Genomic DNA, 14,329 nt, shown 5'->3' with positions numbered 1-14,329 from the left:
CTCTAGAATGTAGTAATATTTGGAAATGTAATTGTTCACGAAATGTATCTACACTACTATACAGGTTACAATTTTGAAAATTCGAATCCTAGGGCTCAAACGTCATATCAACGGTTGATTTATGTCAATCCAACTGTCAACATAGCAAGGATTTGTTCCCCTCCACGTCATAGTCGAGATTAAAATATATAGATCGGCTTTTCGACACACCTTTATAGATTGATTTTTGACACATCATAGATACTTCTCTAGCATTGTATGGATCAAGACAAAAATAAAATATTTGGTCGAACTCTTCTTTGCTGTTAAGGTGGTGGCAGTGAATAGCCATCGACTACCTGAAAAAGGTAGAAGAATAGGATCTATTCTGGGTCATACAATGCAGGCATGCTTCAAGACTTGTTGTTGTTAAGGTGGGATGCATGGTCATGTCTTTGATAGATCATAGGCATGGCAAGATCCTGCAAGGCTCCAATGACAAAGTGTGGTGAATATTCTCCTCACTGTTTGGAGGGGGTAAAGGTTTCATGGCTCTAGGTTATGCCAAAATAATAAATGAAGAGAAAAACTTTTGTTTCGTTGTTCTTCTATTGTAATTTGATCTCTTGTACTACTACTTTTTGAATCTGTATAAAGGTGTGCAGTGTAAAAATAATTCTTTACGGCCATTTCTCCTTCCATAAAAAAGGCTCAAGTGGTCTGTTAAGTTGAATTATTTATGAACTACATTCACATTTGCCATACATCTTCGTTTCCAAGTCACTCCATACATAAAAAATGAAGTTTATATGGATTGTGAACGTAAAATATTCAGTTCTTTCCTTTTTCGACTCTAGATGTCATGAACAAAGCTTCAAGATTAGGTGTATCTTTGGGATCTAATGAGCAGAATGTGGCCGTTTCAGTCAATGAATTGTTGGACTAGGAGACTGATAGGGCTTGTGTTATCCCGCAAAAGATAGCCGCTATGACACCTCCTGGGGACGATGATTCCTATGGGTTGTTGATTCTGTGATTCAAGATCCCAGCGAGGATCTTAATCCCGAGGAGGATAAGGCACCAGAGAGTCATGTCGTTGACCCTTTGGTACCTCACAAGGTCTGTCACACTCACACTAAAAAGCAGTATGATCTTTTAGCAGTGCGTTGTAGTAGTTGTAACAAGCTCAAAAAAAATTCATGTCGAATGAGAGGAATCTTCTGGAATAGTAGAGGTCTTCGGGACTTGGTTAAAAGACAATTTCTTTTAGATACTTCTAGAGAGTAGAATTTGGACTTCATCACTCTCATGGAGGCTACTCGATCCAATTTTGCCACGCCTTTTATGGACTTCTTCTGTGGTGGTCTTGATTGCTCGTGGTTTTGCGGCGGGGGGGGGGGGGAAGATCTAATAATTCCAAACTTTATGTTTTGAATATGGAGGTTGGTGACTTTGTGGTCAAGTTTCATGTTCACTCCAGAAGTGATCGCTTCTCATGGGCTCTTGTGGCTATTTATGGGTTTGCGCAACCTGATCTTAAACTCGACTTCCTTACTGAGCTTGCTTGGATTTTTTGTTTGAAATCCCTTCCCATGTTGGTGGGTGGTGATTTTAACATTATTTGAAGGAAGGAAGAGAAGAATAACGGTAATTTTGATGCGAGATGGCCATTTATGTTCATTATTGAGAGTTTGGACATGAGAAAGCTAGCTTTATTGGTCTGCCAGTTCACTTGGGCTAACAATTTTCCCTCACCGACTTATGATTGTTGGATCGAGTCTTGATGAGTGTTGAATGGGAGCAGCAATTTCCTTTGGTGGCTGTTCATGCTCTCTAGAGAAGTATATCCGATCATACTCCTCTTCTTTTGGATTCCGGTGAGGCGGCTCATCTGGGAAACAAGGAAGCCCTTTTCTTTGAAACATCTTGGTTTGAGGGGGGAGGTTTTTGTTGATACTGTAGCTCATGAATGGTCAAAGGCGACTAGAGGAGTTACTAACATCGAGAAGCGGCAATTTAAAATCCAGCACATTATATAGGTCCTTTGGGGTTGGACTAAGCGCATTACTGGTGAGTACAAGAAAGAAAAGGATCATCTCCTTGCAACCGTTAATGCTTTGGACATTAAGGCGGAATCTGTGCCTCTTGCCCAAGCTTTTGTGTGAGGAAGAAATCAAATGGGCTCGATGGGAAAAAGTAAAATTTGTGCGGGAAGATGATAACAATATGATTTCTTTCATTTGGTTGTGAATGGAAAACATCAAAAAAGAGAATCTTTCAGCTTGAACAATATGAGGGGAATATTGTCGGTCAGGACCATCTTAAAGCTTACATAACTAACTTTTATAAGCATATTTTTAGCTCTCTACAATCCAATTTTGCATCCCTAGTGGAAGATGCGATTGAAGATATACCTCAACTCTCTACCGAGGAAAATGATGTGCTGACAATACCTTTCTTAGAAAATGAGGTGTTTGAGGCCATATCTCACATGCAGTGTAATAAAGTGCCGGGACTAGATGGGTTGCTCGCCGAGTTCTACCAGAAATGTTGGGGGATCATTAAGGGTGATCTTCTTCCAATGTTTGAGGACTTATAAAATGACGATCTTTCATTTTTTCGTCTCAACTTTAGAATTATCACGTTTTTACCCAAGATTGTAGATGTTGTTCAAATTGAGCAACTAGACCCATTTGCCTATTGAATCTCAGTTTTAAAATCTTCACAAAGGTGGGCACTAATATATTGTCTGCTATTGCTCATACGGTCATGCACCCAATGCAAACTACCTTTATGCCTGGTCACAATATTCTTGAGGGAGTGGTTGTCCTTCATGAGACGATTCATGAGCTCCACACTAAGAAACTCGATGGAGTTATATTTAAGGTGGACTTTGAGAAGGCATATGACAAGTAAAGTGGCATTTTCTTCAACGAGCCCTTTGCATGAAAGGTTCACGGATCAATGGAGGAAACAAGTCTCTTCTTACATTCGGGGCGGGTGTGTTGGGGTTAAGGTCAATGATGACATCAGCCGTTGTTTCCAAACTCAGAAGGTACTGAGGCAAGGTGACCCCATGTTGCAATCTTATTTAATATAGTGATGGATATGTTGGCTATTCTGATAGCAAGAGCTAATAAGGATGGTTAGGTTGGGGGCTTATCCCGCATCTGGTTGATGGAGGTGTCTATCCTCTAGTATGTGAAGGACGCAGTCCTTGTTATGGAACATGACCTTCAAAAAGTGATGAATATGAAGTTCATTTTGTGTCTTTTTGAACAACTTTCATGTCTCAATATTAATTTCCACAAAAGTGAGCTCTTCTACTTTGGTAAGGTCAAAGAGGAGGAGAGTCAGTATAGGCATTTGTTTGGCTGTGAGGTGGGATCCCTTTCGTGTACGTACCTTAGGATTCTCATTCATGACTGTAAGCTCATCAACAAGGAATTTATTGAAAACGCTTTGAAAAGACGCTCATCGGTTGGAAGGGTAAGCTCTTGTCATATGGAGGACGACTTTCCCTCATCAACGTTGTCCTCACTAGTTCATGCTATCCTTCTTTGAGATACCTAAAGGGGTGTTGAAAATGCTGGAGTTTTACCAGCCTAGGTTCTTTTGGCAATGCGAGGAACAAAAGTGGAAGTACAGAAGGTGAGAATCTCGAAATAAAATACATGTGCTTACTCAACAAATGGTTGTATATACTTAATGAGGAAGGTGTTCGGCAAGAGTGGTTGCATAACAAATACCTGAATTCCAAAACATTATCGCAAGTAGATGTTAAGCCTATTGATTCACCTGTTTGGAGTGGCTTGATGAAGGTCAAGTCATATTTTTTAAGAGAGGCTCCTTTAAGATGGTGACGACCAAGCGATGAGTTTTTGGGAAGATACCTGATTGGGTGACACTCCATTAGCTCTATAATACCAGACTCTGTATACTATTGTGTTAAAAAGGATTTGATGGCTTCTGTTCTTGGGGATAACCCTTCGAACATCCACGCAGAGCATTACTGAGTGACAAATGAACTAACTGGGACCATTTGGTTTCTAAGTTTATGTCGACTGATCTAAGTCAGATGCCAGATCCATTCTAGTGGAGGTTAACCGCTAATGGTGTCTTCACTATGAAGTCTATGTATGCAGATCTTATGGACCATGGACCTATTTTTCGCAGAAAACATATTTGGAAAACGAAGGTTCCTTCTAAGATCAAAGTTTTCATTTGGTTTTTGCAAAGGGGGTAGTTCTTAACAAAGTTAATCTTTCTAAACGTAACTTGCATGGCGACAAAAAAATGTTATTTTTGTGATCAGAAGGAGACAATTCATCATTCATTTCTGTCATGTCAGTTTACTACAATGATCTGGCGCACAGTTCATGTTAAATACAATTTAGAACCACCAACGTGTATTTCAAATTTATTTGGAAACTGGTTAGGTGGTTTTCATCATAAGCTAAAGGGCCAAATCCGTGTGGGAGTTTGAGCCATTCTCTGGGCAATATGAAATTGTCGGAATGATTACGTCTTTAACAGATCATCTTCTCCTAATTTCTTGTAGGTTATCTACAGAGCTACGACCTTAATTCATATGGGGTCATCACTGTAGCGTCCAACGTGTGGACCCGCAAACGCTTATGACTCTGGGTGCAGCCGGCTGAAAACGGTTGCATAGGTTTGTTCAACCAGTTTGCTGGTGAGCCACTCATAGATTATATGGATGAGTTATGTAATCTTGGCTTTGACCGCTTGTGGTCGTGTTTTTCGTTTATTTATTTCATTGTCGAGTACTCAGTGATTTGAACTTATTTCACGTTTAATAATATGATTGTGTGCATCATGTAATGCACACGCCAGGTACTCACCTTTGAAGACAAAAATGCACGACCTTAAGAAAGAAATCGTTCAGATTTCAGTAAAAATTGTGCACCATCAAAAAGTGCAATAGGCTTCGCACTGCGCAATTTTAGATGGCTAGCATTTTCAGATGTTTTTTTCAAACAACCGAGGAGCTGCAACAAAAAGAAGGAACAATGCTACATCTGAATTTCTCCCTTTTTATTCTGTTAGAGCAACTCTAAAGGACCGACCCATTTCATCTGTCTGCGTCCGTTTGGATCGGCACGGATAAAAGTGGTGACCCAACGCGTCGATCCAAACTCAAATCACGTTTGCGTCGCGTTCGCGCCGACGCATTTGCGGCCCAAATTTACGCCCTAAATGTGTCTGCGCGGACGCCGAACGGACGCTTCGCGCGCCTTCTCGTTGTTCCCCGCATCCCCATATGGCTGCCGTCCAACTACCCACTGCCCACGCGGTCAGCTTAATTTATGACCACGGGCCCACGCGTCAGCGACGGCGCTTATCCTTTTTTAGCCGACCGTGCGGCGGGGCTGTCCTTATCCAAACTCGTCGTCTAGATCTGCCAACTTTTGCTTACTCGTCGTCGGTAAACCCTAACCACCACAACCACAGTGAGATGGGCCTCTTCTCCGGTGCCAGCGGCAGCAAGGCCAAGGGCAAGGCCCCCGCCACCCCTTTCCCCTCAGAGTTCCTCCCGCCTCCGCCGGCGCCGGCGCCTCGCTGGCAGAGGCAGCGCGTGAACGTGCCAGTGCACCAGGCGGAGTGGCACTGGCAGCACCGCCAGCCTCTGTCGTATCCCAACGTGACGCTACCGCACGACTGACATCTGGATCCAGATAGGATCCCAGTGCCGGCGACGCCGCGGACGGCTCGGGCTCACGCGGAGGAGGTGCGGCGCCGGCGGGCACTGCTGACGCCGGAGCAGCGCCGCGAGGCCGCCTACGCATCCGACTCGCCCAACTGGGCGAGGTGGTTCGCCTTCGAGCACGAGGAGGCGGGGCGACGGGGCGTGCGCGAGGTCGACCGGAGTCCGCCGCCACCGGCGCTCGTCGTCCGCGAGGAGGACCAGGCGGCGGAGGGCGCCTACCAGGCGGCCCTTGCGACCGTCTACCGGGAGAGCGAAGAGGACGAGCCGCGCAGGACGGAGGCGGAAGAGGAGGCTCGGTACGAGGGGCAATGGCGCAGGCACTTGCGCTCTCCGCGACGGGCAACAGCATGGTGCCGCCGGTGGCCCCGCCTCCCCTATCAAGCCGGCGCCGGAGCGGGAGCCGTCCCCCATCGAGCGCTACTCCCGGACGGGAGTAGTGCGCGAGTGGGTACGCGCACCGCCGGTCTGGATGGGAGTGACGCCGGCGCAGGAGGCGGCGTACCTCGAGCACTGGCGCCAGATCAGGGTGGCCGAGGAGCGCCGCGACGGCGAGTACCTCGAGATGCTCGAGCGCGACCTCGAGGAGGAGCAGCGCAAGGCTGAGGAGAAGGTGCGCCAGGCCGCGGCTGCACAGGCGGCCGCACACACCCCCGCGTCGGCACTGCTCGACATGACGACGCTCTGGAACACGGCGTTCGTATGGGCCGGACCGGCGCCGACGCTTATCTACCTCACGGACCCTGAGGACGACAACGCCGCTGCCTAAGGCAGCGCGCCGCCTCGTAGTTTAGCATGTTTTATTTTTTTAAATGCAAATGTGGAGACTCTCGCCGGTCTTCGTGGCCGGCTTTAATGTTTAATTAATGATGTTTTTTTATATGCATGCGTTTATTTTTTTTTCTAGCGCCGTCAAAATAGGTTCAGGCCAGCGTTGGGCGCACGCGCCGATCGAAATACGAAAGCTAACATCCGTGTCCGTCTGACCGAACCTAACGAACAAAAAGCGGATAAAATCACCGTCTGTTTGGGTCGGCCCCTTGGAGTTGCTCTTACGTCAATATAAGTTCGGTAGTTCAAAGATACAATGATGTAGTGATGTTAACTACACCATTAAAAATGATCCTACTCACAATTTTTCGAAGCTCCAATGCGGCCAGCATCGAGCTCAGTCTCCCGCTCCGCACTCCGACTTTGGCCCTCACCGTCATCTTGCCGCCGTTGCGCCGCGTTCCCCTCCACGTCGAGGGACTTCAGGGTGTAAAAATGGAAGCAGACGATGTAGTACGCAAGGTTGAGCGCCATGAGGAAGGTCACGAGCCAGTAGTAGTAATCCAGCCTGCCCCGGTTGATGTTGTCCTGCAGCCACTCCCCTCCGCTCGCGCTCTGCACCACCGTGATGAGCAGCGTTCCCAGGTAGTTCCCGAGCGAGCCGGCCACCCAGAACAGCGCCGCCGAGGAGCTGCGCATGCTCTCCGGCGACTGGTCGTACAGGAACTCCATGTGCGCCACCGTGGACAGCGCGTCGCTCACCCCGTGGAGCGCGTACTGCGGCACCAGCCAAAACACGCTGATCGGCACGGTGGCGCCGGGGCTGTCCAGGAGCCCGTGCTCCGCCGCAGCCCTGCGCCGCTTGCCCTCGACGAGCGCCCCCGCGAGGACGCCCAGCACGGAGACGGCGAGCCCGGCGCCCATGCGCTGGAAGTAGGAGATCCCCGACTGCCGGCCGGTGTAGCGGCGCGCGAGCGGGACGAAGGCGCGGTCGTAGATGGAGAGGCTGACGAGCATGGTGAGCGTGGTGAAGATGATCATGCTGGCCGGCGGGATCTCGAACCGCGGCGTGAGGCGGCGGTCCATGGTGCGCGACTGCTGGATGGCGAAGGTGAAGTTGTGCGAGGCGGCGGCGATGAGCGTGATGCTGGCCGCCCACAGGGGCAGCATGCGCACGATGGACTTGAGCTCCTCCACCCGGTGCACCGTCGCCAGCCGCCACATGTCCGGCTCGGCGCCGGAGTCAACGGCGTCGGCGTCGGTCGTCGTCACTATAGCCGCTCGATCCAAGAACCTTCACGTTGGCGATCAATAAACAAACGAACCACATGAGGAAAAAGACACAATGGTGCACATGGAAGATGGAACCAAGTGTAGCAACTCGAGGTTAATTACTTGCCTGAGCTGGTTGGTGTGGAGCAGCCTCCCGTCGGCGGTGATGGGAGCGTCCAGCTCCTTGTTCTGGTACAGCATGCCGGCGTCCTCCGGCACGGCCTCCTTCCTCTTCTTGATCGCCGCGGCGACGACCTGAACCAGCCTCACGAAGGGGCTACCCCCGGGCTTCACCCTGACGTAGAGCGGGTAGCCGACCACGAACGAGAGCACGGAGACGAACATGGCGATGGCGGGGATGCCGAACCCCCATCCCCACCCGACGTTCTCCTGGATGTACACCACCACCGTCAGCGCCAGCAGCACGGCGAGCCCCATGGTGAAGAAGTAGAAGTTGAAGAAGCTCCACTTCTGCTCGCCGCCGGGCCGCCTCCCTCCCACGCCGAACTGGTCGGCGCCGAACGCCACCACGCACGGCCGGATGCCGCCGGACCCCAGCGCGGTGAAGAGCAGCGACACGTAAAGCACGGCGAGCTGCCCACCGTTCGCGCGCTGGCACGCGGGCGTCGACAGGGCGGCGGCGGCGCAAGGCGCGGGGCGGAGGGCAGTGGCGAGCGCGGACACGACGAGGCCGAGCATGCCGAGCTGGTACAGCGCGCCGCCGGCGGCGATGGTCCAGAAGCGGCCGGCGTAGGAGTCGGCGATGATGGCGCCGAAGACCGGGGTGAAGGCCGCCGTGCCCATGAAGTTGGTGAGCAGGTTGGAGGCCTCCACCAGCGGCAGGTGCAGCTGCTGTGTGAGGTACGTGATCATGTTGGCGTTGAAGCCGGCCGTCGCGAACCTGTCGCACACCTCGTTCGCTGCATGCGTCGACAGTCAACACGGGCGAGATATATACTGCGCTGCAGAAAGAAATTTAAGCAAAGCACGGGGGAATCAAGCACCTAGTATGAAGGGCATTGTCTTGAAGCCGCCCTGCTTCGTCTTCTTCGGCGATCCATCTTCATCGGCCGGCGCTGCATCCGCCATTGTTGGAGTTACAGCTCTCTGTAGTCCCTTTCTTACTGCGTATTGGTGGACTTGATGTGACTAGTGAAGCAGTAGTGTGGGAGGGCTAGCGTACATAAAAGCTACTCAGTGAGCTACTGGCAAGTTGACATAGTATATCGGTAGTGAGTGAACTAACCCGTAATTAGCGTGGATCTCACTGGGAACAGCGAAGCATCATCATCGGAGACAAAACAAGCGAACTGTACTGCGCCGAAGACCGGTGCAAGCAGCAAGTTCAGAGGTTAAATCTGCCAACGGATCGTAGATCACAGCTGTTTAATACTAAAAGACTCGCAGTCAGCAGGTCAGTTGGTCTTTGATCCAAGTTCCCTCGGTTGATTAAATATGACAGGCAACTCCATTATGAGGGGCAATGCTAGACTTACGAAAAAAATAGCTACTCCTTTTGTCCTATAATGTAAAACGTTTTTTGACACTAGTGTAGTGCCAAAAAATATCTTACATAATAGAACGGAGGGAGTACGTATCTTCCGTAATACCAACGTGGAGCATCAGTATTGGTGTTTAGGAGTGGCAGGGGCCCATCCCTGAAAATCAGGGGGAGTGATGCTTGGTTTAGTTGGAAGGTTTCGTAAACTTATGTATGCTTCTCGTATGTGTCGTCTCAGAGGGAATCCATGAAGAGTGGATCTTTAGAGTATCTCCAGCCGCGCTCTCAAGAAGGCCTCCTAGGCGTCTTTTCGTCCGTCGGCGCCAAAAAATCGGCCCAGTCGCGCCTCCAAGAGCCCAGTTTTTGTCGGCTCGGGCCGAAATTGGCGTCGGCGGACCCAACTCGAACCCGGCGCGTTGGAGGTCGCTCGAGGGCGCCGGGCGAATCGTTTTTGGCGCGAAGAGCCGCGGGCCCGCCGCGCCAGCGACTCTACATTTTTCTCGCCCCTTCGTCGTCCTCATTGCCTCGTTTCCCGCGGCGAATCAATGCCAAAGCTGCCGCGCGCTGCCGCGCCGGTCAGCCTCCATTGATGCCTCACGGGTGGCGCAGTGAAGGCTGGGCGGCGCGTCCCTCGGCCGCCATGCAATGACGCCATGCGTAACGCGCCGGCCAAGCCTACCACGCGGCGTCTCCGCCTATAAAAGCCGACTGCAAGCGCGCCGGAGAGACTCACCCCGATCATCCACCGACGACGCGCTCATTCCCCCCCCCCTTTCCTCCTCTCGCCGAGCGTTTCCCAGGCGACGGCACGGCGGCGAACGGATTCGGGCGCCGTCATCTGCACGAGGACGAGGCTCGCCTCCTTTTCGAGGCCGAGTAGCCGGTCCCGCCGGACATGCGGGTGCCCGGGGCTTGGAGGATCAGCGTCGGCGGCGTGCCGGTGCCACCACCACCCACCGGGGCGACGCGGCGTGCGGAGATCGCACGCATCCGCGCGTCCCTGCCGCGGGCGGCGAGGGAGGGGCCACGGTACGTCCCCGACAGCCCGCTCTGGGAGCCCTACTTCCGCCGCCGTCACGCCGAGCAGCTCGAGGCCACCAACGGCGTCGTGCCCTCCGGCAGGCTCAACTCCGATGGCCGGCGCCGGTGGTGGGGCATGCCCGGCCGCACATTGGAGGCCGTCCTCGAGTACATCGAGGGCGGCAACACGCCGCGCCTCGAGTACTCCGCTCCCCCGTCCTTCTCACGCCGTCGGGGAAGCTCCTGGACACCGAGGCGCATGGAAACCGGGGCGTCCTCCTCCTCGTCCGGCGGCTCTTCCTACCTCCACCTCCACCCCGTCAAGCCGGAGCCCCAGGATACGCCTGTCAGCGCGCGTACCCGCAGCTCCGGGGGCTCTCCCTGCCTCCACCTCCGCCCCGTCAAGCCGGAGCCCCAGGACACGTCTGTCAGCGCGCGCACCCGCAACTCCGGCGCCCTCGTCGAGCCCAAGGTGGAGTCCAGCCTCCCCCCGGAGTACGAGGAGATAGTCCGGCGCGACTTCTCCGACGAGAACGCCATGCGGTGGTCGCGCAACGACTACGTGCGCGAGGAGATGGTCTGGCAGCGTCGGGCCCTGAAGGAGATCGCCGCGCACAAACGTGGGCGCGAGGACGAGGACGGTGTCGTCGTCCTCGATAGCTCCGACGACGACGCCCCCAGACCGTCCAACCCGCCGCGTCAACCGTGGGAGGGATGCAGCAGGGACGGCGGAGGCGTAGGCGGGGGCGACGACGACGACGACGACGACGGCGGTGACTACACGCGGTTCTACAGCCTCCTCGGCATGTAGAACCGCGTGGGCGGGCAGCGAGGGAGACGACGGGGTAGCCCGCGAGTAGTTTTTTTTTTGTAAAATATGTTTAAATTTAAACGAACTCGCCTGTATTTGCGTTGTGTTTGCGCTGAATTTAAATATTTTAAAAACCCGTGGGGGGCCACGACTGGGGGGCATCACGCCCCCAGTGCGCGGTTTAGCGCCGGTGCGCCTTCAGGAGGCGATTTTTTGCCCCTCCTGGAGGACCAACGGCTGGAGATGCCCTAAGAACCGTGGAGCATGTGCTTCAGTCTCGGATGCTTCCCATTTCAAAGTAGACGGCTTCGGGATATGTGCGAATCTGTGAGATTAATTGTCTTTTCAAGGGACTGAGATAAGTGTTGGTTTTACCGGGGTTGTTATGGTTTTTATAATCCTTGAAGCAAGCAGAGTCCTTAGCAATGCTATGTTTTTTGTTCATTCAGTCCATCTCCAAATTAGTGTTGAAACCAGAACCCATGAGTAATATTGTGTTTCCCTTTTTTTTTCTCTAAGTAAGATTTTTTTTTTCATATCTTTGTACAATATATGTCACCTTAAGAAAAATCGATGCAGGGGGAGCATTGTTTTCAGTAGGAAAAAGGCCCTTCATTCCTAAGGACAAACTCTTCGCCTATAGCGAGATTTGGGACAAAATCGCCTCACTAGCTCCAACATGGCCCACCCACTAGCTCCAACATGGGCCACCCACTTACTGTTTAAATAAATAATATAGTTTATTTCTTATTTTTCTGCGATGATAAATAATGTACTTTAGTATGAACCCTTACCATGAAATGCCCATCCATTATAAATAACAGAGATAGTCATGTATTTGAAAGGAGACGTTTGTAAAAAAAAGGTGAACACAAACATAACAGAGAATGGTTTTTTAATAAATGTAAAAGTGAAAATAAGAACAATATTGAAAAGATAAACAAACCAAAAAAAAACAGAAACTGGAACATAAATCGGCCTATGTAGTGTAGATATAAGGTTAACCCTACGCCATCAAGGTTTGGGCCTCTGGCTGCAGGATATTCTATGCTTGAAACTGCAGCTCCCACATCAAGGTGGCGTACTTGTTTCTAAAGAAAAAACTAGTACTCGACGTTTTTTCCTTCTGAACAAGAACTAGTGCTAGTGCTCGACGTTGGTGGCAGGGTCACCGCTACGCAGGCCGCAGACTTGAAGCTAGTGTTGTATCTTATTCTCCCCAAAGGAACCAATTATGGAAGCTGCATCAAAGCCATTTTTTAGATACACAATACTCCCTCCATCCAGGTTTATAGGTGTCTAATGAAAATTTAGTATTCCAAATATATGCATGCTGCTCTTTAAAGTTCATGGTAAGGGTTTCATTTAAAGTTCCAAAAGTACATTAACACAAAATAGGTACATTTAAAGTTCATTTAAATAAATAATGTACTTTAGTATTGATGTTCCTAAAGTTCATTTAAATAAATAATATACTTTAGTATAAACCCTTACCATGACATTTAGTATTAATTATAAAACTGTATTTCTTTTACAGTTCCTAACACAAAATAAGTAGTGTCACGCGATTGAAGTACATTAAACTGTTGCCGCATGCAAAATTGTAGGAAAATATAGGCAGAAGACATCAATTAACAAAGACAGCAAATACCTCGCAAAAAAAGACAGCAATAACACGAAAATGTATTAAAAAAATCTTATTCTAAGATGGGATGAATTAATGAATTAGTATTACCATAAACAAAAAAAAATGAAAAGGAAAATAGTACTTCAAAGAAATTATGACAAAACTTGCACACTGATTACATAGAACTTGCACGATTCCGTAATACGTAAGAACACCATATATTTGTGTAACTCTCGGACAACAACAAGATTTACACACACATTGTATAGAACTTTCATCTACGTGTCCATGTTCTATACTCGGTATTCAAACAACAAACATAAAATTTTCTAGAGAAGATGATTTAAGGGTATTATTATTAACCTAGAAAGGAATGAAAAAGAAACTTAAAATAATTGTCGACAAAAAATGTGCACATAATTTCCAAAGAAATTGAGGTATTTCACAATATTTAAAGAAACTAAGCACGTTGTGCAATTTTCAGATATGTCCCTAATTGAGTGTATATGTCTATGTTATACCCAGTGTTGATGTTCAAAATTATCCGTCTCTCTTAGCACGTTGAAAATGAACTCTTTTTTGCTCATCTCGAAATGGAATGCAAAAGGCAAACCAAATACTAGCAGAAGGAAAAATGACTTACACAAAATAGTTTTTTTAACAGTACACCAATGACGTATCGTATTTTTATAGAAGATTGAAGATTAATTACAAGAAGCATGCCCCGGATACGAACATTCAGGCAGACGCGAGGCCATCGCCTTACACCAACTCCAAACTAGGAAAGTTAAGCTAACTCCTCACAAATTGTTGTAAACCACCAAAACCAACACCCGCTTTCCTCCACTCAGCAACCTCATCCAGCACGTGAAGTGATAGCGCAGTTGGTGACATTTGTTGCGTCACTCTGTTAAACACTCTAACATTACACTCCTTCCATAAAGATCAAGCCATGGCCAATGTGTCGAAGCCTCTCCTATCTGTGCCCATGAAGTTTCTCCTCTCCCTGAAGACCTGAACCACCGGTCAGCGGGCGTGTCCATTGATCCGTAGGGGGTCCCACACCTTATGACACACTTTCGAGCATATACGCACTTGGACGGAATATGTTTGACGTTGTCCTCGTCTTGCAGACTCGTAAAACACGCGGATGACTGGTCCTGCAAGCCATGCCTCGCCCGTCGGTCCGACATCCAAAGCCTGTGCTTCACCGTAAGACACACAAATACTGCACGAAATAGTAATTCATGCAACTTACACATAGCAAAAATGAAAAAAAACAAAATAGAGGACTCTCCTTTTCCTAAGTCCCTGGCCTCAACATCTGGCCGTTTGGCTTGTTGACATGGACGTGCAAGGACTGCGGGCGCCTTAAATGGTGCATTGCGCCCCTCGAATCTTTCAGCGGACACGTTTACGCGCGTCGATCGCGCTGGAGTAGTTAACAACACGCCACACGCCATGGCGCGAGACTTGGAGGGCGCGGCACTCCTCCTCGCCGCCTCGGGTCAACGCTCGACTGCCGGCGCGCGCTGTGGGCTGTGGCGATCTTGTTTATCTAGAGCAGAATTTCGCGACAGGCGGCCGTCACTCGTCAGCGCGGTGCGTGAGAGAGACGCC

The 14,329-nt window shown here is 49.9% G+C and overlaps 1 protein-coding gene across 1 annotated transcript; it reads right to left on the bottom strand.

Annotated features, from left to right (window-relative positions):
• Positions 1 to 6,758: 6,758 nt before the first annotated feature.
• On the bottom strand, positions 6,759 to 8,656 carry LOC119279171 (protein NRT1/ PTR FAMILY 3.1-like). Its single transcript, XM_037560528.1, has 2 exons — positions 7,878 to 8,656; positions 6,759 to 7,772 (listed from the first exon to the last, which is right to left on the bottom strand). The coding sequence occupies exons 1-2, from the start codon at positions 8,621 to 8,623 to the stop codon at positions 6,833 to 6,835; spliced, it is 1,686 nt and encodes a 561-aa protein (XP_037416425.1). The 5' UTR covers positions 8,624 to 8,656; the 3' UTR covers positions 6,759 to 6,832.
• Between the last annotated feature and the right edge of the window lie 5,673 nt (positions 8,657 to 14,329).

The sequence above is a fragment of the Triticum dicoccoides genome, chromosome 1A (genome assembly GCF_002162155.2).
Source record: "Triticum dicoccoides isolate Atlit2015 ecotype Zavitan chromosome 1A, WEW_v2.0, whole genome shotgun sequence".
In the NCBI taxonomy this organism is placed as follows: Eukaryota; Viridiplantae; Streptophyta; class Magnoliopsida; order Poales; family Poaceae; genus Triticum; species Triticum dicoccoides.
The sequence above is the reverse complement of the archived record's forward strand: the minus strand, read 5'-3'. Positions and strand labels throughout refer to the sequence as shown.

Coding starts and splice junctions, on each gene's coding strand:
- LOC119279171 (XM_037560528.1), bottom strand. CDS start 8,623: ATGATCACGTACCTCACACAGCAGCTGCACCTGCCGCTGGTGGAGGCC. Junction 7,773..7,877: donor CTCCACACCAACCAGCTCAG/GCAAGTAATTAA, acceptor GCCAACGTGAAG/GTTCTTGGATCGAGCGGCTA.